Here is a 23,552-nt window from a genome sequence, read left to right on the forward strand (position 1 = left end):
AAACAAGCACTTGCAATGCCATAAGTCTTGCATTACTGATAGTTTGAGGTACTGTTGTTGCAAATAACAATGCAACGCCATTAGCTCATACTTTCAGTAAAGCGAGACCTAGTGCATTGCAAATAGTTGCGTAGTGAGCCAGGAGCGAGAATTGTATTTCTCAGTGCAGTACCGCAAGCTGCTCCTAGAACTCACTAATGAGCTAGGCACCAGCATTGCATGTCTAGGTACGGTACCGCAAGCTGCTCCTAGAGGTCCCTAGTTAGCAAGGCACCAGCACTGCTTGCCTAGTTGCAGTACCGCAAGCTGCTCCTAGGGGTCCCTAGTGAGCAAGGCACCAGCACTGCATGTCCAGGTGCAGTACCGCCAGCTGCTCCTAGAGGACCCTAGTGAGCAAAGCACCAGACCTGCATGTTTAGGTGCAATACCGCCAGCTGCTCCTAGAGGTCCCTAGTGAGCAAGGCACCAGCACTGCATGTTTAGGTGCAATACCGCAAGCTGCTTCTAGAGGCCCCTAGAGAGCAAGGCACTAGCGCTGCTTGTCTAGGTTCAGTGCCGCAAGCTTCACGTAGAGGTCCCTAGTGGCATCATAAACGTTAGGTCACATATGGTACTGCAACCTGCAGAAGAGATGGTAAATCCACCTTACCCATAATGCATTACATCTAAGACAGTACCACTAGTACATTCGAATTGCTATGTCCATATATAAAATTAGTAGCTTTGAAATGTGACAAAAGATTTATTATATTAATTCCGGATTAGGTTGTACTTTATGTGGAGCTGATGAAGGGAAATTTATAGAAGGTCTAATATAAACATGAGATGTGCTAGCGAGTAAAGTAACCACTGCCAATCTAGTTTAGGACCAAGTAAGTGTCCTGTCTGAAGGCCTTTAAGAAAATGGTGCCGTGCGGTTGTAATTAAAACCTAGGGCGTAACAACACATGCAACAGAGGGTGTCCTCATGGGAGGTTCCAAAACGATACAAAGCGGTACTAAGGAGGGACTAAAAGCCTAATGACCAATGAAAAGCCACCATTTACAAAGGACAGGGACAGGAACCAATTAGAAAGATGAGCAGGAAGTAGGTGGAGCTTTATACACATATCCTGGATACAGCATGTCTCGAAGAGACAGCACAAGCGACGCCTAGGCGAGACCTAAACAAAGTATCACAATTAAGGGGAAGCAGAGCAGAAGAACACTAATCAAGACATCATGAGTACTTCGTTCATGCTCCAGCGAAGAAAACAAATACATGGGGAAGAAGTTAAGCTGACATGCGCTGACAAATGCTCACTAATGAAAAGGAAGAAAACAAGATTCACAATGAAGCCAACCAATGCTATGTAATGGGCGGGCTGAAAAGCCATGTTTTTTTTTTTTTTTTTAAAGAAGCAATAGATTATCCCAAGCACTAACCCAGGCAAAACCTGAAAAAAGAACATAGGACTGCATCAGTTCACCACTATGCCAGGTTATTTACTCAAATTAGAGCAAAGAGTTACAAGAGAAAAAAAAATTCAACAGTGGAAGCCATCTAGTCCCTGCATATTTCTGAGCTATACATCATTAAATAAGTTTGCTCCAATAAGCCTTAAAGGTAAAGCTAATGTGTTTGTAAGCTAGGAATGGTAGCCCTACGGTGTCAATAAAACTAAGGGTGGTCTATTGAAAATCCCTACAAACCCTACGATCGCTACAATTATGTTAAAAAAAGACATCAGAGATGTACAGAGAATATATGAAATCGTTACTTAAGAAGGATGCCATGTACAATTAGTCAAATGGGAAGGGTTGGGAGATCAACATCACCTCTGGAGCTTTAGGGAAAAATGTACGTTAGAAAGGGAGAAAAATGCAGAGAATCGGTACAGGTGTAATAATCTAAAAGTGATAAACATCTCAAAGCTGGCAAAGCGTAAGAAAGTGTAAAAATGTCTGAGATCGAATTCCTCATATAAAATGCTTGTATGTATCCCAATTGTAGACAAATTTATCAATGGATGACAATGAAATAAAGATTTAAAAGGTTAGCTACAGAGGGCTCATTAGAAGAATTTAAGCTCGGGCAGCAGGGCAGAAACCAAGGAAAATCCTAATGAATTAGAAAAGAAAAATGTCTTTGCTCCACCAATAAACAGACAAATATTCCGACTAAAGTCTTCTGCAGTACCATAATATATGATACAGACAGGCTGGGAACGGAGTCAATTCAAATAGTCCAAACGTTAAGGTTCTTTTTTTTTTTTTTACAAAAGGAGGTTTTTATTGAGTACTTATTACTGCCCAACATGTGCTCCATGACACTGCAGTCACTTCTTCAGGGCCTTACAAATAAAAGTCTAAATGAATTGTAAATCAAAATTGGTCTGTTAATGACCAGTTCTTTACAGATAGACTTGTTTGTTATTGTGAAAACTATATTCTTCCAATTTCATCAGCGGTGAAGGGAATACCCCGCAAGTATGAGGTCATAGCTATCTGACAGCAAGTGTCTTTATTTCCCGTCCTTCTCTTTAGTTAAAACCATAATATAGTATATTTGCAGCACCACGAGAAGAGGAAAAAATATGTTGTATGTTTTTGTTCAAGGCAAATGAGGCACTTCAACTGTGTATAGAAAAGGCAAAAACAAAACGAACTGAAAGAATATGAATAGACTGTGATCTATATGAACAAGTTACTTATCTTCAGTAATGCTGTTTATGGCAGATTCTCCATTAAACCACAAATTCCTCACCTTTTGAACTTTTCCAGATGCCAAATCTGAAAATTTCATAGCAACCACTCCTATGCACGGACATGTGTTGGCATTGGCTCTGCAGTGACCTTGTGTCGCCTCAAGAAGTGACTACACGTATCAGTAGTATAGATGCCTCCCATGCACACTGATGCCGTTTTCCCTAGAATGTTTCAAATTGTGAAAGTTTTAGTGTGGTAGTGCCCAAAATCTACCCTGGGACTTTTTTAGCACACTAAAACCCACTCCGTAGAAAGCAAAGGCGGATGGGCAGCGAAGAATTAGTGGCAAGACTGTATCCACCAGAAACAGCATTATTGAAGGTAAAAAAGGTGTTCTTCTGCTGGATATTTCTAACTGCAGATTACTAACCTTTAAAATAGACACTTCCTAAAAGGCGGGGGATCTGAGGAGTGGACTTATACAAGACGTCCTTCAAGAACAAGTCAGCCTGTTGATCTAATAATGCCTCATGAAAGTGTTGTCAGATGCCCATGTTGCAGCTTGGCAGATTTTTAAGACTTGAAGCTCTCTAGCCAATGCAGTCATAGTGGCTTTGGTCCTGTTGGAATTATCCCGAAGGCCCTTGGGCTCTCAGGAAGCTCCTCCGCTGGTGAAATGTATAAAAAAGGTTGGACGGACAAACAAAGAAAGGTCTAAAGGGCCGGCAAATAAAAATAAATCAGTGCCAGCTGCAACACCTTGCTGCACCAGAAATAAAACAAATATCAAAAGATCAACAGTTTTGCCTGGATAGGGTCAACATGACTGTCTCCGCACTAGACCATGAACTTCATACAACAAGTAGAATTAAGATATTTGGTAAATGGACATCAAGTCATAAGAATATTATTAACTACATTAGTGGGAGTTCCAGTTCATTCAGTTCAAGCTCCATTCATGGAGGTCTTGGTTGGGTTGATTCGAGTGGAAGACTTCTCCCTGCTGATTAGACCGAAGGTCTACCGAAGAGGTACAATGATCAAAGGGAATTCTCAGGATTAAGAGGTTGTAATACTACATTCTTTTGGCCCAATCTAAGGCTATCAGAATGAAATGAGCCCCATCTTTGCAGACCTCCTTCAGAACTTAGGGAAAGAGAGGAAGGAGTGGAAAGCAGTACAAGAGATTGCAGCCCCAGGATGTACCCAGGGCACACCCCAGCAGGCCAAGACACCTTGAACCGCTTCCAGGTGGAGAGATCACTCATGGTCCGCCAGATGACAACTTTAGAGCTCATCTGCCCTGGCGATGCGTAAGCCTGCCAAACAGATTGCCGTCAAAGCATCTCAGGGGAGTCCAACCATTTTCTGAACTGTAGCGCCTGCTGGGTAAGGACCTGAAACCCTGCACTGCCTTGCCTGTTGAGTACCACATGGTGTCACATTGTCCATCAAGACCAGAACCAGTTTCCTACTGAAGAAGGAAGACCTTCAGAGCCAACCTAATGGTGGGGAAGTGAGTCAAAGTCCCCTCTCGTAGATAACTGTTCCAACCCAAAGACGATGCACGCCACTCCTGTGAACTCTGGGTCGGATGGGGACTATCAAACTATAGATGTTATCTAAAATGCAGTCCAAGTCGTCAGCCATCTGCAGGCATAGATTCTCCTGCTGAGCTTGCATATGCTACCCGGCCAGAGGGACCAGCAGAATGCACATGGGAAAGAGGTCAATAAGACTCAAAACCGTATGCGCTGGGACCCATAGCTGAACCTGAACCATCAAGATCATATCCTGAATGTACCAGACTCACTGTAGGGAGGTGAAAAGTCTTTGAAAGCTCCATGCCCTGAATGGTCCCTATGAAAGGAATCCTCTGTGTAGTCTGCAAGGGGGATTTCAGCTCATTGGTGGAAAACACAGGGAAGATAAAAGGTTGACAGCTGTCTGTAGAAGATCCGTGGCCGACAATAGAGAGCCCACCTTCAGCAGTCAGTCATCGAGGTATGGTACTATACGTATCCCCAACATGGCACAAACAAAACTATCACCTTTGTAAACACCAGAGGGGCATGTGTGAGAGCGAAAGGTACGATGGCGAAGAGTTCTGACACCACCACAAATCCAAGGATCTGAGGGATTGTAGGTTTGGTAAATAAAAATATATGTCCTACAAGTCCAAGGAATCCATCCAGTTCCCTGGATCAAGGATAAAATAACCTGTGCTAGTGTCAACATCTTGAACTTGTCCTTCCAAAGGACAGTTTTACATAGGTCATGATGATCTAAAGTTTGCCTGAGGCCTATGCCGTTTATGTGGGGTTGCAATATAACAGGAGTAACACCCCCTGCTTGCTCTTTCTCTGGAACCCTCTACATGGCCCTTTGGGCCAGTACAGATTAACTTCCAGTGCCAGAAGGGAGGCATGATCTGCTTAAATCTGAACAGAAACGGGTAGTACGCAAGGGGGTGGAAGTGAAAGGGAGGGCATAACCCTGCTGTACGTTATACAGCACCCACTGGCCTTAGGTTATAACAAGTCTGCTGGGCAGGATAAAATGAATTCAACCCCCTTCTGGTCTCATGTAACCATGGAGATAGGAAGGAAGAGATCAGCTGTTCATGATGGTGTCGTCCATAGCCATTGCTGTCACAGCATCCTTTTGCAACATGAAAGGGATATGCTGGCTTCAGTAGGGGTTGCAAGGCCTGCTTCTGATGAAAGGCGAGACTCCAAGACTATCTACCGAATTTTCAGTATGCAGAGTCAGCCTTTTAAAAAAAAAACTTTAAAAGCCTGGAACTTTCAAATGGCATATCAGTAAGGGAATCCTGCATGTCACAAGAAAATTTGTTCGCATGCATATAGAAGTGATTCCTTATTGTATTGTATTGTACTGCACACTTATATAGCGCAGAATGTCACCCTACGGGTATCCTGGCGCTTTGACCTCGACAGATGGAATCAACAGAAACGGGCCTGATTATTAGCGGGGAGCATTACTCTCATTCCTGGGAAATAGCCAGGTCTTCAAACTGTTTCTGAAACATAGCAAAGAGTTCGCTTGTCTGATGCTCTGAGGTAGCTCATTCCACAGGCGTGATGCTGCTGTGCCGAAGGCCCTGCCTCCCATCCTGGATTTCTTGAATCTGGTAGTTGTTACCAGATTTACGCTGGAAGAGCGAAGATGTCTAGTAGGCTTGTACCAGGTAAATCTCTCTTGCATGGATAGAGGGCCCGTACTATGCAATGCTCTATATACAATGCATAGAGATTTAAAGCTGACTCTGTTCCTAATGGGCAGCCAGTGAAGATCTCTCAGAGCCATTGTGGTAGAGGAGCTATGCTGCCTGTTAAGTGCCAGCTTAGCTGCTATAGACTGGACTATTTGCAACCCCTGCAATGTATTGTGGAGCACCCAGATATAAGGAGTTGCAATAGTCCAGTCTACACAGAATTATGCTCCTCACCACCAGGGGTCTAGCCTCATAGGGTAGAAGTGGTAGAATCTGTCGGAGCGCTTTTAGCAGGGCAAAGCACACACTGATCGTTTTATTAGCCTGTGACATCATTTGAAGATTTTCATCAACCAAGACACCCAGGTTACGTACTGTTTTGACTGGGACCAGGGGGTCATCCTCCGGGGTGAGTCTAAACTCGCACGGTGAGAGCTGTGTCATTCTAGCAGCAGAGCAATATACCATCTCCGTTTTCCCCCCATTGAGCTGCAAAGTGTTTACTTTAAGCCAGCCAGAGGCCCGACGCATGCATTCCTGGAAGGTGTCCATGGACGCTGCATGCTTCCCTTCCAGGGAGAACACCAGTCGAGTGTCGTCGGCATAGTTGACCAAATCAATCCCATACGATTTTATAATGGGAATCAGAGGGCGTAGGTATATATTGAAGAGGATGGGGCTTATTGCCGAACCCTGAGGCACTCCATGACATACCGAAGACTTGGGAGAGGCAAACGGTGTCATGGTTACAACCTGTTGTCTTTCTGACAAGTACGATTGCAGCCATTTCAGGGCACGACCTTTCACACCCAGTCTCTCCATCCTTCCTATCAGCACTGCGTGGCTTACCGTGTCGAATGCGGCCGACACATCCAGTAACACTAGCACCAATGAGTTACCATTGTCGGCTCGCATTCCTAGATTACCCAACACGTTTGCCAAAGCAGTTTCCGTTCCATGACCTGGGCGGAAACCAAACTGATCCCTGTCCAGTAGGTGATTATCTTCAAGATAACTGGACAGAGACTTGCTGACAGCCCTTTCCAGAATTTTTATAGGATAAGGCAGGAGAGATATAGGCCTAAAATTAGCTGGATTTGTTGGGTCCAGAGAGGGTTTCTTAAGCAGGGGGGTTACCACTGCCTGCTTCCATACCTCTGGGACCACGCCTTCCTCCTGGGATTGGCAGCAAATCAGTCGCATCCGTGGGAATACTACTGGTCCATACTCCTTCCAGATCCTATGAGGAAGGGGGTCTAGGGGGACCCAGAAGATACACTTTGAGCGAGACTATTAAAGAGCTCTTCAGTGAGAGGTTGAAAACACTCAATTGATGTTTCTGCCCAAGATTCCTCATCTAATATCTGGGATAATGCATCCTGGCTGCTAGCATTACCCAGATCAAGCCCCCCAACAATTTTGGCGATCTTTTCATCAAAGAAAGTGGCGATTTCGTCGCATAGTTTCTGTGATGCAACCGCTTTATTGCCCGTACAAGCGGGACTGGAAAGATCTCTTGTGATATTAGAAAGAGCTTTTGTACTGTTAGGTGCTTGTAGAATGGAGCTGGCATAGAAAAGTGCTTTAGACTTGCCGATGGACCCCTAATATTGACCCTGCACTAGTTTCAGCAGTTTCCTATCTGTTTGTAGGTAGGATCTTCGCCACCTCCTCTCAGCCTATCGCCAAGTATTTCGCATTAATTTCAGCTCCTCACTAAACCAGTTTGCTGAAGGTTTCCTTCTATTCTTTATCCTTTTCATGGGAACATACCTATCTAGGATATTGGTGATGTAATTACAGTAGGTTTGGTAGTTCTTATCCACTGAGTCACCTGGAGCAAAGAGGGTCTGATTGGGGAATATTGGGTCTGTTCTATCTTTTGACAGTTTAGCCCAGTTGCTTCCCCTTCGGTAGGTCACTGGGCAATTGTTGTTATTCATAGAGTTATCACAACACTAGCACCCATGGCTTACCCTCACAATATGACAAGACCAGGTCAACCTGCAAGAATTATTAAGCTGCGTCCCTATCCATCTTGGAAGGTCTGAGTGAAGAAGTTCCTGAATTTGTCATGGATGACCACTAAGCTCGAGCTTGCCACAAACCACAAAGCAATGTGTATGGGGTCACAGAAGGAAGACAGCATTCAAGGACCTCAGCGCCAAACTGGAAAGCCAGGTTCCACTAGGGCAAGTCTATCACATCTAGCCACCGAACGATTTACAGGGAGAGTCGAACACAGCTTAGACCAGGCATTCCTCAATGTTTCTATTAAAGACCACCAAGGGTTCCGAGGTAGAAGGCTCAGGCTGAAATATTTATGTCAGTAGGTTCGCTCAGTCTCTATAGTAGGCATCTGAAAATACAAAACCTATGTTGCTTTGCGGACTACTACTTCAAAGGAAAAGGAGGCAGTGAGGTCCCCGATGGAAAGTCCAATTATGTCTCTGCCATTAGCACACTGTAGGTAAGCATCTTTGTAATGAGAGGAGAGTAAATTTGTCTACCTTGCGTTCTCATCACGCTCACTATGTGGAATATCTTTCAGTTCTTGAATGGTCTGATCTGAGCAAAGCTGCTCGACTAGGATAGTATTAGCATCAAGGAACAGGCAAAGGTCCATCTTAAGGTAGAGGCTATGCCGTGGTAATGTCGCATCAAGACATAGGCCTGGCATGGGCAGAAGTCGGCTCAGGATCGGAGATTAGTGTCAGATCCAGAGTATGCTGCCAATGGAACCTGGAGTGGTGCCAGAGCTATCAGAACAGTTTAGCATTACGGTGCAGCAGTGAAGATATAGATAAACACCTGCAGGGGACTGGAAAGAGGCCCAATAGAGTCAGTCAGCACCTGTGAAGACCCTGCTGCCAGAAGGTTCCCTGGGGGCCCCTGCAGTTTCATGTAACCCGAAAGTGCTTTAGAGGGAGACCGCATTGTCCTAAAAAGATGCAGCATTGCCTCTCTGAAGGTTTCTACCTGCTGCAGGTCCAATGACAGCTTGGGGAACTCAGGAAGCACTGGGACCAGCTTCAGGATTGGTTTGAGTCAGACAATGGAAGCAGAATCATGTCTCTTGTACGTTGATCAAAGGTATCTCCCAGAAGGAAGAAGAAGGGTCTAAGGGAACAGTTTACCGACCAAACTACAGTTCAAATCCCCAATATCGTTAAATGTAGAAAACATAGATGAACTGGTGGTCAAAAGACAAAAACACATGTGAAAAGACAAGAGCCAATGCCCAACAACACACAGAGAGTTTACTGATTCTCAAACCCACAAACAAGTGTGAGAGTGTAGATAAAAGAAACAGAAATAGATCTTACCACATCAGGTTGTATTGTTTGACAACTTGTTTTATGTTTTTTCTTTTCATCACAATTTTTTGCAGTAGCTATTACAACCTCTGGTCCTGAAGAAAGCCGGGATCGTAATCCCCTCAGGCTGAAACTAGTTGACCTATTTGAGACGCAACCTATTTGCTAAAAGTTGCCGCTACACCTTTTAAATTGGATTGGTAGAGAGATGTGTATTAAAATTCTTGTTTCTCCCTCCCAAATCCCTTTTTACTCTTCACTCACTTGCACTGCGATATTACTGTCCATCACACGAGACACGAACGGCCACCCTAGGTCGATTTCTCAATCTGGCTTTTACTTTACTGTCCAGTTTTGATCTTTGCTACTCGGTTTGCCTCTAGGCTTAGAGGAGCAGTAGCAAGAGTCAAGGATGACCAAGTGATGACACTGGCCTCTCTTGGCAGTTGATGGAAATCCTATTGAACTATTTCTGTTTCTTTTATCTACACTCTCACACTTGTTTGTGGGTTTGAGAATTAGTAAACTCTCTGTGTGTTGTTGGGCATTGGCTCTTGTCTTTTCACATGTGTTTTTGTCTTTTGACCACCAGTTGATCTATGTTTTCTACATTTAATGATCTTGTACGTTGATGGCAGGCCTTCTCCCTGGAGATACGAGATGGGAATGAGTACATCTTGGGCATCCTGAATTTGTGGCCAGACTTGTCCCTTAACTTCATCTTGGACATACACATGAACGGCAACTCTGAGTAGGACTGGGTCTTTAGCGGGAGTGAACCTGCAACTTGGAAGTATGGGTCCACAGGTTGGAGAGCAACTTTTCAGGTTTCTTCTGCTCTGTGACGAACAGCTTCTACAGCACCATAATAGCCTTCAGGGGCCTCAGGGAGCATCTCTCGCACAACTTTGAGACATGCCTCGAACAAAACACCCTTAGCAGACAATATGTGGATCCTTGACCTATAGCTGTCTCCTCCAGTCATGGCATGGTTCTCCACAGAGACATTGTTCCTATCTCTCTCTTTGGTAAACAAGTTTTGGAGATGGTTAACACCAACCAATTAGAGGATGGAGCTCAGGATCCATGCCAACGGGTGCATAAAGAAAGGAACTGTGTCAGTGTGGCAAGGTGGTGCAGCTCCATATCATCACTTCCTGGAACAGCGTGTGGTTCTCTGGGATGAGTTAGCTGAGAGCAGGATGGTCTAGGAGTTGTCTAATCACATCAAAGGGTGAAGGGCCCTTTTCAGGCAATATAGGAGCGAAGTCTGGGAAGGGATGGGTGAGGTAAAGAATCAGAAATTAGACTGTGGAGGTGCTGGATCATAAACACAAGCATATTTGAAAGAAGTGGTAGAAATTATGCAATGTCCAGTGAGAAACAGGTGCAGACAGGTCCGGCAAAAGAAAGAAGTTACTTTAATTTGGTACCAATACTTCTTGGTGGATACTCCATCTCACTGCAGATAGCTCACTTTGTGTTCCTTCGCAACGGTAGTTGGCATTGTTTGGCTCTGGACCAACATCTTGCGAATGTTTCCCAAGCGTCAGGATGGATTAAAAAACATTTTGAGGAGTTTTCCTTTGCAATGGTAGGTGGCATTGTTTGGCTCTGCACCGTCTTTCCAATCTGAAGAGACGAGTGGAGTCCTTTTAAGCACCACCCATGGTCGCAGATGTCAGTTGCTTTATTAGGCTGTCCACGCCCTCAAACGCAGAACCCATCAGCAGACTGGCATGACCAGTGTGCAAATCTCTAGGACTGATTCTTGGCAAGTGCATAGCACATCTTAATGCTGAGTACTATCCACCTACACAAGGCCCACTTTTGCACCTCTTTCCCTTTCTTGGCTGTGAAGAACCCCATAAAAAGCTGACTGTCCACTTGATGGTCCTTAGTACGATCAACGCAACAGCGCAAAGCCGTCCTGGGGTCCAACTGATGGAGCCTCGCCTATCATTTTGACGGATGAGGGGGAGCACATAGAGCTTGTAGAGTGAAGGATTGATCATCATGGAACAGAGATGTGACTTTTGGTAAGAAGGTATAGTGTCCTCAGCAACAACCTATTCAGGGAAAAAGGTTATGTAGGGTGGTTGCACTCAAATTGCCTGAAGTACATTCACATGAAGGACTGACATAATTGCAATGAGAAAAAAGTTTTTCAAAGTCTTGAGACACAGTGATCAACCAAGCATTGGTTCGCAGTGCGCACACAAGAGAAACGTGATGATCAAGTTAAGGTCCTACTGTGGCATCACAAACTGCATGGGAGGAAACATGTCAAGCTTCTTTATAAACCTCACGTCACAAAAGGTGATTTGAACAAGGATGGTTAGTCAGGAAAATGTATAGAGGCCAAAAGGGAGACAAATAACTTTTTTAGTGCCCACAGCAAGGCCTTGTTAAAATAAAACAGACAAAAAGATGTCTGACGGCTTTGCCTGTATGGGGTCAGTGCTGTGAAAAACACACCCGGTTAAAAAATTGTCCCAGCCCCTAGCATATACAGATTTGTTTTCTGGAAGGGATGTCAGGCTGCAAAGGTTATATCAACCATCAAATCGAGCACAGTTAATCGCCACCGCTCACTTTCCAAGCATGTTACTGTTGACTGCATAGATTCGCGAGGAGGACCTTACCCAGTTGCTGAGAAAGGACGTCCTGGTTAAGTGGCAGTCTGATTGGAAGACAGATGCACATGCCCAGGAGCTCAGGGTACCCCACTCTCATGGACCAATACTGAAGGATGACTTGGGCCAGGTCATTCTTGATCTTTTTCAGGACTCAGTGCAGGAAAGTGTAACAAGAGTCCAATGAGTCTCCTAAAAAGTATTCTTGCCGAAACTCCGCCAATCATAATTCGTCACTGTGTGTTCTCGACAGTGGTGAAAATATCCATCCATGCTTCTCCTCACTGTTAAAAGACTCCCTGCGCCACCTTGGGATGCAGATGCCACTCGTGATCTCTCGTGATCTTCTAGCTGACACCTGCTGAATTCGTCCACTCAGGCATGCAGAAACCCTACTTGGTGATTTGTGATCAGGAAGATGCCCAGGTGCTTCAACCACCAGAGACGCAAAGCCTCCTGGCAGAGCACCCAGGACACCAATCCGCCCTGCTTGTTGCAGTACAAAATGCCGGGAGTTGTCCATGAGAACCACTACCAGCCTTCCCTTGATGGATGGCAGGAAGGCCATCAGAGCCAAATTAATGACCCACAGCTCCAGCAGAGTGATGTGGGGAAAGCCCTTCACTGTAAACCACAGTCCTCTGGTCTCTACCTCCCTGGCCCAACAGTGGTGCATCCACCACCATCGTCAGCTCTTGGTGGGAGAGGGGCCACTGGAAAATTGTGCTCGAGGAGTGCAAATCAAGAGCAATCTTCAAGACCTGGATGGCATCAGAATGGTTGCCTAGAGGCTGGGTCCACAGGAACTTCAAATGTAATTGCAGAGCATGCATGTGCCTCCTGCCATAGTTGATGGGGAGGATGTATGAGAACAAGAAACTACAGAGCCACTCTCACCGTGACCCAGGACAGAGTCTCAAACATTAGGATTATAGCCCGAATGTCCTGGACTCATTGATGTAGAAGAAAAGATCTGAACTCTAGTGTGTCCCGGGTTGCCCCAATGAATGGAAGCCTTTGCAAAGCAATCAGATGAGACACTGGCTCATTTATAGTGAACCCAAATGATGTCAAGAGTTCCACCACCATACAGAGGTGGTCCACAACTTACTTCAGGAGCCACTTGTCAAGGTGCAGATATACAGGTATTCCCAACCTTCAAAGATAAGCAGCGAATACTGTCATCACTTTCATAAACACGCAAGGGGCACTGGTGAGGCTGAAAGGAGCACAGCAAATACAAAATACTTCTGGCCCACCTTAAACTGCAGATAACGCCTTAGGAAATGCAGGACAGCAGTATGAAAATATATGTACTATAAGTCAAAAGACACCATTCAGTTATCCGAGTCAAGAGCAGACAGGATGTGGGTTAGAATGAGCATTTTGAATTTATCCTTTAACCGAATGGCTTTCTAACCATGATAGCCGTGATACTCATCATTTTTCAGGATGAGGAAATACTGATAGCGAACCCTCCCTCCACTTTCAGAGTATGGCACCATCTCGATGGCACCCTTGAAGAGAATCAGGTGCACCTCCTGTAAAGGTTGGCATATATTTCTCTGATATTTGTTTCTGTGTGTTGTGTGGGAGAAATAGCGGGAGCATATCCTTTTTGATCAATATAGAAGACCAATCTGTTGGGCTAAAGTGGGTTTTTTCCATTACAGCAAGGGAGAAGTAGTTGGAAGACTGATTCCCCTGCTGGCCCACATAATGCCTGCCAGACTCGCATCCACAACCTAGAAAGAAATGGGTTGTCAAATAGAACACCAGCGGGGAAGGTTGTCTCTGCCTATAAACCAAGCCCTTTGGAATAGGCTCTAAATTTATGTAATTCATGAGGAAATTGTTCGACAGGGGTCAACAACCTCAAGGAAAGTGCAGTAGCTCTGCTGTCCTTCAAAACTAACATGGAGTTTGACGAAGAGAAAGGCAATACGAAGTGCAAATCTAGCTTGTACAACAAACAGTATAAACAGACACGCTCCCACATTTGTATAGTAAAATATTTCAAACTCACCTAAATTACTTAAATTCTTTATCTGCTGGTCCTCCCAAGACCTCTCTTCCCCTTATAAAGATGATGCTGGAGACAAACCCCTCAATCATATTTTTTTTTAAATGGCACCCGTTGCCCTAATCTTAAAACGGCTTGCTAGTTCTGGTGGCATGGTTACAAACATAAGGGCACTTCAATGGATGTATAAAGCAACCTCGCTTGCACTATTACAGTGGAAAGGACTAGCTGTATATAGATGGCTGATGGAAATTGCCCTTTTTGCAGGGTTATCCCCAAACCTTTTGCTTCTTTCTCCTATTTTGTTCCTGACCTGCGTTTGTTGCCTATAGGACTCTGGGCACTTTACCACTGCTGATCAGTGCTAAAGTGCATATGCTCTCTGTGTTAATTGTTATTGTGATTGGTTCTCCCTGATTGGCATATTTGTTTTACCAGTAGGTCCCTAGTAAAGTGCACTGAGTGTGCCAGGGCTGGTAAATCAAATGCTAATAGTAGTCTTGCATCGCTGATTGTGCCACCCAGAGAATAAGCCCTGAAAAGATGTCTCAGGCCTGCCACCGCGGTGCCTGCACGCAGTTTGTTAACTGTCATGTCGACTTAGCAAGTGCACCCACTGGCCAGGCCCTACCCATCCATTTTCTTACACATAGGACACCCCTATGGTAGGCCCAAGGTAACACCCTGGGCAGGGTGCAGTGTATGTGATAGGTAGGACATGTACTGGTGTGTGTAACATGTCCTGCTAGTGAAATACTGCCAATTTCGTTTTTCACTATTAAAAGGCTATCTTGCCCCATAGGACAGAATGTGGAATGCTTTGTAACATTTCACAAGCATATCTTCCCATAGGGATAAGATAGAAATAAGGAGTTTGGTATCACTGAACTCAAGATTTAATAACACATCTTTTAGTAAAGATGGTTTTTAAATTGTGTGTTTGAAAATACCACTTTTAGAAAGTTGCTATTTTCTTGTTCAACCATCCTGTGTGTCTCTGCCTGTTTGTGGATTGACTGTCTGGCTTTGGAGTGACAGAGGCTGTGGAGGCGCAGTGGCTTCAGGAGTCTGGATGAGTCGTCACTAGGCTGAATAGGCCTGATCTGCATTTGGAGTGGTGGGAGGAGTAGCACCTGTACCTATATAGGGCTGTGCCCGCATTCCACAAAGCCTGTGATTGTGTTGGGACTCTGGAGGTTGTTTCTGTTGTTGGGAGCAGGAAAAGAAATGCAATGACAAGGAAATGGATGCATCGCTCTTCTTGCAACAGTTTTCCGATGCAACGCTGTTGTGCAAGAAGAATCTCCCTGCATCGCCGCACCGCTGCCAAAACCGACGCAGCGGCAATAATTGACGCATAGAGCAATCGGAGCTGAAAAGGTCGACGCAGCACCGCTCACCGCCACATTGCTCGCCGCTGCATCCCAGATTTCCGAGCATCGTCCCTGTGTGGCAAGTTTTCCCCGACGCATCACCCGAGGATCGAAGTCATCCCAAAACGACGCATCGCTTCCCCCTACAGACCGGACCCGATGCATCGCTCCCCTGTGTACAACGGAACTGTCGCATTGCATCCACGAGGGTCTCAGGAACCAACATATCTCTTTGTTTTTCGACATTTCCCATTGCTGTGGCTGTTTGGCTTGGTGAATTTTATCGCAACGACAGGTACTTTGCAAGAAATCCCACGGCCATAGGTTTCTATGGACTCAGATGCTAAAACCTTTTGAAAGTCATTTTTCTTAATACTTGTATGTAGGTATTTTGTCATTTAGGTCTTGTTAAGTTTAGATAAAGATACTTTATTTTTCTAAACTGGTGTGGTGTCCATTTGTGATGTTATCACTGTGCTACTGTGAGTGTTGCTACAAATACTTTACACAGTGCCTTAGAGATAAGCTTGTCTACTCGAGCCAATCTACCAAGGGGGTGAGCATGGGTTATCTAGAGTGTGTATCCCCCTTACCCGGACTAGAAGCAAGGGTCCCTATTTGGACAAAGGTACCTACCTCTGCCAACTAGAGACCCCCATTTCTATCAATGGCATAGGGCTACCACAAGAAGGGCCATCCACATACTAGAAACTCCCAAATTCTATAAAATGAAAAACTCTGACTTTACAGAATTGCCTTTATCTGTCTAAAATGCCATCCAAAAAACACTCAGTTTGGAGCAGTTATTACTGAGACTTCCAATAATATTAAATACGTTGCTGCATGTCTCTGGCTTCAAGGAATGTATAGAAATTCCCTTTCAGCTTGTAAACTAAGTTATCGGTCTGTTCAGAACAGTGATTTGAACTGTTTTAAACTGCATTTCTTATTTTCATTTTCTACAGAATTTGGTGTCTGTAGTATTTATTAATACAGTTCCCATGTACCGAGGTTAAAAGTTCCCTGCACTCATTTATAAAATTATTTTAAAACAATATCAGAAAATGAAAAACATAAGACATCAGTGGCCTTATGCACTAGGCTTCGGTCTTAATCTTGCCTGGAACCGAATCCAGCTCTATTTCTGGGTAATGCCCACTTCTAAAAGCACTACAGCAGAAGAGAATTCATTGAAATCAATGAATAATGAATGTCGTGGATGGAAGTCAGCCAATCGTAAAGTTATATGTGTTAAACAACTCGAAGGCAACACATCTATGACCTTTTCTTCAGTCATGTGCGGCAACACTAGGATGAATGGCAGAGTTCACTCGGACTCCAAAACCTTCTTTGCGAAGACATCTGCTACTAACACTACTTCAAAAAACAAGCCAGATCAGAGAGTACTCACCTGCCCGCAGCCAGGGGCGCTGCACAGAAACGGTCTGTCATCCCCCATTGTTCACAACGACAGTAACTGCTGCAAAAAAAACAACAATAACTTCAAATGAAAGAGCACTGAAAGAAAATAAACAAGACTCAGAAAATAAAATCAGAATACAACATTGAATATATAGACATATGAGAATTTCCCAAGTAAGTGCTGAAAATACCACCAAGCTCCTCTGCTGCGCCAATTTCCCAATCACTGAAGAATATGAATACCCTATTAAGCCTCACACTCAACTTTCCTACAACTCTCACTACTGTTTTTTGAGGTACAGGCTTACCCAACAGTGCTCACGATTCTCATGTCAATAGGTGTTCCTCATCCAGTTCAGGCCTATTATTTATATTCAGGGACATGTACTTCTAATTTCAAATGGCATCAATTGAACCACAAATGCAAACATCACAGGGAATGGAATGGTTGGCATACTCTGAGATCACCACTTTTACTCACCTACAAAGCAAATTTTAGGTGGATGTTGCCTTCTTGAAATTGTCAAAACATATAAAGTGACTTAAAATCTGAAGTCCTCATTCTAAAGCATCTTTGTATTACCAACATGTGAAGCATTCTAACCAAGCAATCATTGGTTATTAACCTATCCCTACCAGGGTTAATTCTGTGAAACTACTAGGTGCTGACTGGAGACATTTACCAAGGATAAAGGAACGGTAAGCTCATCGACCACCAAAGCCGATCAACAATCTTCCTCAATTGTTCTCCAAGTCAGAAAGTTCTACAATTGCCGAACCCCTTGAAAGGAGGAAACACTGTCAAGAGTGCCACACTCCACAGCTTTGCTTATCCCTGCTTACTTCCCCTGGTAAGTCATATTGGCACAGAAAAGGTTCAGTAACAGACCTTTGCTCATCTCTTTCTGGTTTACCACCCACTCTAGAAATCTCTAATCAGTCATTACTCTATCACTGGTTGAAAGGAAACAAATAGGATTGTGGTAATAATAGTGCTAAATGTTTCATTATCCTGTGCGCCATACAGACAAGGCATGTTCATGACTAAACCTATCAGCAAATTTCAAAACAGACCGATAATGAAGGGAAAACGGAGTAAAACATGGCGAAGGGGTTAAAAACTGTCTATGGAAACAAACTTGTGAATTCAGCTTCGAGAGCTCACTTGTGCATTAATTCAGAGTTGTTTGCATGATCTAAAAACATGTGCAGAAAAAAAATTATTAAATCACATTCATAAAACTGGTCAATAAGAATAATGATCTACTCAGAAATAACAGTTACTCAAAAAAAAAACATATGTGATTATTAAAGATGTATCATCTCCAAAACACATGGACCATACTAAACTGGCAAAGAATGTCATCCAATCCCTGACACAAAAACAAACCATCTCTTATGTGGTAGGGTTGGTGTGCATTAGGCGTTGAAATATGCTATATGGTAGATGGTAGGGGCACACACATAAACCACAAAACCTCCTGCAAGCTTGTGTTACTTATTCAAGAATCATCCAATCAGGAAGCTCATTTCTTCATTATGTCCCAAATTCAGGAAGGATTATAAATGGCAAATCCCAAGCAACTATCACTCACAGGAAGCAATTAATAAGGAAGACACAGGAATTCTCATACACAGAGTCCTGCAGAGAGGAAGGATTGAAACTAATCCTAAACCAGGATCACAACAAATAATCAGGAACCAACAGGAAACGAACCTGGAATTGACAGGAAGTGCCACCTAGAGGAAAGATTAAGTGGCAACCAAATGTCACCACCCAAGACAAAGTAAGGGCTACAAGGAACCAATCCATGGTGGTGTGGCCGAGCAGCCTAACATGGCGGTCGCAGCCGACTAGAGCTCCGCGATCGGGCCAAACGATCTGCAGTCTCCAGACGTTGTTCCTGCCCGCAATTCCAGCTCCAGATACCGGAGCGGGGCTGGACTTCACTGCTGCCAAGATCCGGCACCTAACGTGGGAGCTAAGCTGCAGTGGCGATAGAAGCGCCGGGCCGGGGCTCGCGGCCGCAAGATGACGGCGATGGGTTCCGAGGCGGCTCCGCGCTAGAGGCAGCGAGCGGGAGCCCGGACACTGGCATCATCGGCGATCAGCCACGAGAAGCGTGCTCCAGGCGCTGGTACCCTCGGCACGGATTATATCAGGAGCAGCGCCTGGCCCAACTCCGGAGCGCGAGTCCCCCACCACACGGGGATCGGCGCGCAGACGGCAGGTAGCCATCTTGGCTGCGGCGCGGCCCTAGCGCTGGCACAGACACCGCGATTGGGACGGCGCTGAGTGAAGATACCGCCTTCCCAGGGCAACGCAGGACAGTCGCTGCATCGGTGGTGACTGTGAGACGGTTGGTGGACCCTGGTGACTCCTGATGTTTGGTCGTGGAGCCTGACCTCAAGATGGCGCCCGACTCGAGTATATAACGCACGGAGTTAGAACCCGGCAGAGACCCACGAGTACTCGAGTGGAGTGAGTTGGGCCCCCCCTGTCCCCGGCCCTGTGCGGTAGAATTCAGCGAGGGGACGCAGGACGGGGCAGCGCTCTGCAGCAAAGCTGGTGGTCGGACCCTTGCAGTTACGGACAGCGGCCTCCCCGTAGGGTGGGGGAGAGAGGAGTGCAGCAGGGAGCCTAGAGGAGTGGGGGTGTTCACACGCGGAGGAGGTACGTCAGTCGCTGGAGGCGATAGGACCGTTGACGGAGCGGCCCCCCATCTCCGAGAGAGGACGTTACTCCGGATAACCGGCGAACTAGCCCGGCTCACCGCATTACCCCGACAGCAGGTATGGGGAAGCCAAGAGGGACACAGCAATCGGCGGTCCCCGAGACGGCTCCTGAGAAGATGCCTAAATCCCGGACGTGGATGAACGCAGCGGAGCCGCCGACCGATCCCTCAATATCCACCAAATTAGACCAGGTACTTGCCGCTATTGAACTCTCCAGGGTGTCCATGGAAGAGCGGCTTGGGACACTAGCGACTGACATTAATCTTCTCCGCGACGACCACCGGAAACTGGCGGATAGGGTGAAGGAAGGGGAGAAGAAGCTGGCAGACTTGCAGCCGACGATCGGAACGCATCAGAAGACGATGCAGACGTTGTTGCAGAGACTCACCACCCTGGAGGAGCGCACAGACGACTTGGAAGGACGCTCGAGCCGCTGTAACATACGCGTACTGGGTTTACCCGAAGGAATTGAAGGTACGGACCCTCTGCAATACCTGGAAATCCTTCACCCCAGAAAAGGACCGCTCAAAATTCTTTTCCATGGAACGGGCCCACAGGGTCCCGGCCCGCAGACCACCGCCGGGGGCGCCCCCAAGGCCGATGCTGGCTAAGTTCCTGCACTTCCGGGACAGGGACGCGGTGCTACGTGCGGCACGAATAACCGGCACCCTACAGGTCGACAATCAGCGGGTCATGGTGTTCCCAGACTATGCCAGAGCGGTACAAAAACAACGGTCCTCATTCCTGACCGTGAAACGTCGACTCAGAGAGAACAACATCCAATATTCATTGCTCTTTCCGGCTCGCCTCAGGGTAGTCTATGCTGGCTCCACGGTGTTTTTCGGTACTGCCTCGGAGGCACAGGATTGGGCGGATCGTCACTGCACACGACAGTCCAAGACAGCAGCTGCGAGAGACCTGAACCCTAAGGTGTCACAGACCAGGAGGCACTCTCAACGGCGCCCACGCAGGGGCACGAGTGGCGGATCCCGATCACGTACCCAGGACTCCCCTGACTTGGAGCAGATCGTGAAGGAACGGAGGGAGGCCCTGCAAGCAGTGATCGATCTGCAAGCGTCTCCCCAGATAGACGACATCGACCGGCCTCCACATGTCTTTACCTCCGAGGAAGAGAACAACAGCGATGGAACGGGGTCGGGGGCTGAGTCTGTAACACCCCCCCCCCCGGTCACTCCTCAGACGGCGGACCTCATCCTGGATGAACAATCCGGATCTCATGTGAAGTGAGAAAGGACACCTGGGACTAACATTGAGATAAGTATGCTCCAGCCCCACACATTAGCTATAGACATTCCGATTAACATTTGACACAGTACGAGCAACATCCATTGATCCTCCTACTGGCCCGACCCGCGTCTGGCCCGGCCTGCACACGCCAACGCCCCCAACCTACATTGTTACACCCCCCATACGAGGGTAAACAGGTTTGGACGCGTCGTTATTTGACGATGGGTCCTTGGCATTGGGACTGTTTCTCGTCCCCGATTGTTCAGTTGAGTATCCCAGTTCAACAATGTCCCGACCCCCTGCATGGAATACCCCAGACCCAACCACACGATACACATAGCGGAACAGCGTCAGGGGGTACAGCCACCTTCCTTCTGCTAGACCGACCGAGGTTACAGCGCCCCAACGAGCACAATCCACGCTCCTTGCGCGCAGATACCGAGACATGGCACCGAGTACGCCACACACGGATGTCACCATCCTCACCCTAAATGTTAGGGGGCTTCACACACCGCGCAAGCGATACGCAGTGTACTCATATGCAAAACATCACAATGCCCCGATTGCTTTCCTACAGGAGACGCATCTCATTGCAAAAGAGGTGGGGAAACTACAGGCAAAGTGGTGGGGGATCATATGCGCCACAAATTACTCTGCGTTCGCCCGGGGGGCGCTGATCTGGGTGCGACCGGGAAACCCCGTTCCAGGAACTTCGGAGGGTGGTGGATAAAGACGGCAGATATGCACTAATGGAGGGCCTCTTAGACGGACAGGCGGTACTTCTTGGTAGCATTTATGCCCCCAATGTAGAACAAGACAAATTTTGGGATCACCTCACCGGGATACTTGCCCCGTTTGCCTCAATCCCCTGGATCTTGGGAGGAGACTATAATTGCACGCTTGATGTGCACCTGGACCGCTCGCACCCTCCCACGGCGCACTCGCCAACACACAGGCAGACGGCTCGATTTCGGGCGTGGACTGCGCATTGGTCCCTGACCGACGCGTGGCGAAAACACCACCCCCAGACCAGACTGTACTCCTTCCACTCCATCCCACATAATTTACGCGTACGTCTTGCCCTGCAAGCCGCGGTGGAGCGATTCCTGGCCCCCTTAATTATACCAAAAATCTCACGGACGGATAAAGAAGCCCTGGACTCACCAATAACAGCAGCAGATGTGACCCAGGCCTTACACGCCCTAGCCCGCAAGAAGGCACCAGGACTAGATGGGTTTCCGCTAGAATTCTACTCAACGTTTGCAACGCACCTGGTCCCTCGCTTGGTGGCGATGCTGATGACAGCGCTGGAGAAAGGAGAGCTGCCGACATCTATGCGAGAGTCAGTACTCGTGACCTTTTTAAAACCGCATCGAGATCCACAGCAACTGGCCTCATATAGACCCATAACGTTGCTATCCGCAGATTGTAAAATCCTCGGGAAGATTCTTGCAGATAGATACCTACAAATAATCTGCCCCCTGGTTCACCCGGACCAGTGCGGATTTATCCCTGGCAGACGCACCTCCCAGAACATACGCCGGGTTTTCCACATCCAAGACCAAGTGCAGGGGATTTACCCCCGGGCGGCCTGTCTCATCCTCGACCTTGAGAAGGCTTTTGATTCCCTCACGTGGCAGTATCTTTTCACGGTCCTACAGCGTGCGAACATTGGTCCCACCCTTCTTGCATAAACGCAACTTCTATACACTAAACTGACATCGCGGGTGCGCCTAGGCCGATATATCTCAGCAGCGTTTGCGGTTCAGAGAGGTACGAGACAGGGATGTCCATTGTCTCCGTTACTTTTCGCCCTGGCAGTCGAACCATTAGCCATACGACTCCGCCAGGAGGGGGCTCATTGGGGCATCCCAGTTGGGGGTACAGTGCACAGTGTCTCTTTGTATGCTGATGATTTGTTAATCTATATACGTGATATCACGGACGACCTGACCCCCTTATGGGTGACTTTGACGGAGTTTGCGGCGGCCTCTGGGCTACGGGTAAATTGGGACAAATCCACGGTATACCCGCTACACCCGGGCCTTCCCCCTCAGGAGATTAGACTGGGAGCCCAGCACATCCCGTGGAGTGCGGAAGCCCCCCGGTACCTGGGGATTCGTCTCTACCACTCTCCGACGGATATTTTCGAGGGAAACCACGGTAAGGCGTTGGCGGGCACTAGAGCTGCAGTCAGCTTTTGGAGGAGCCTCCCGTTGGCCCCAATAGGCCGAGTGGCTTTAGCCAAAATGATTATGGTCCCGCGATTCTTATACTTTTTCACCAACCTACCAGTGATCCCGCCTAGAACCTTTTTCGGGACTTGGACTCCCTCCTTAGCATGTTAATATGGGGGTCCGCCAGACATAGAATAGGACTGAAAAAGCTACAGATGCCCACCACGCAGGGCGGCTTGGGGGCTCCCTCGTTCGAGGCCTACTTTTTAGCTGCGCAACTCCAGTGGCTATCTCACTGGACGGCAGACAAATACGTTGTGGAAACGCATACTATGACGGGGCGGATCTCTACTCCGGAGATACGGCGCCTGCTGCTCCCCGGCACTAAGCCGAAACGCACGTACCCCCTACAGGTGACGGTGGCACGGCGGTGCATGCAAAGGATTCACTGCATGTCCTCGGGGACACCGTTGTATTCCCCACTGGTCCCTCTAGTGGGATGGCCCAACCGGGAACATTATTACACAAGCGGCCCACTTCGTACCTGGACATCCGCTGGCATCACGGAGATGGAATCCCTTTTTGAGGACGGGCAGCTTCGACCCTTCCACAATCTGGTGGAAGACTATGACCTGCCTCCGGGGCAGTTCCTGCTTCACCGTCAACTACTAGATAGCTACAGGCCATATCACGA

At 47.0% G+C, this 23,552-nt stretch overlaps 1 protein-coding gene across 4 annotated transcripts in view; it reads right to left on the bottom strand.

Annotated features, from left to right (window-relative positions):
- LOC146856524 (cyclic AMP-dependent transcription factor ATF-7-like) overlaps window positions 1-23,552 on the bottom strand; it is a 662,777-nt gene that overhangs the window by 464,961 nt on the left and 174,264 nt on the right. For 3 of the 4 annotated variants that reach the window (XM_085654700.1, XM_085654701.1, XM_085654698.1), the window contains exon 2: window positions 16,687-16,755. In XM_085654700.1, the coding sequence (XP_085510826.1) occupies window positions 16,687-16,734 (48 nt within the window). In that variant the 5' untranslated portion in view covers window positions 16,735-16,755. The remainder of the gene's footprint in view (window positions 1-16,686; window positions 16,756-23,552) is intronic. The other variant, XM_085654699.1, reaches the window with a different exon arrangement.

Source organism: Triturus cristatus, chromosome 4_1 (genome assembly GCF_964204655.1).
Source record: "Triturus cristatus chromosome 4_1, aTriCri1.1, whole genome shotgun sequence".
Classification (NCBI taxonomy): domain Eukaryota; kingdom Metazoa; phylum Chordata; class Amphibia; order Caudata; family Salamandridae; genus Triturus; species Triturus cristatus.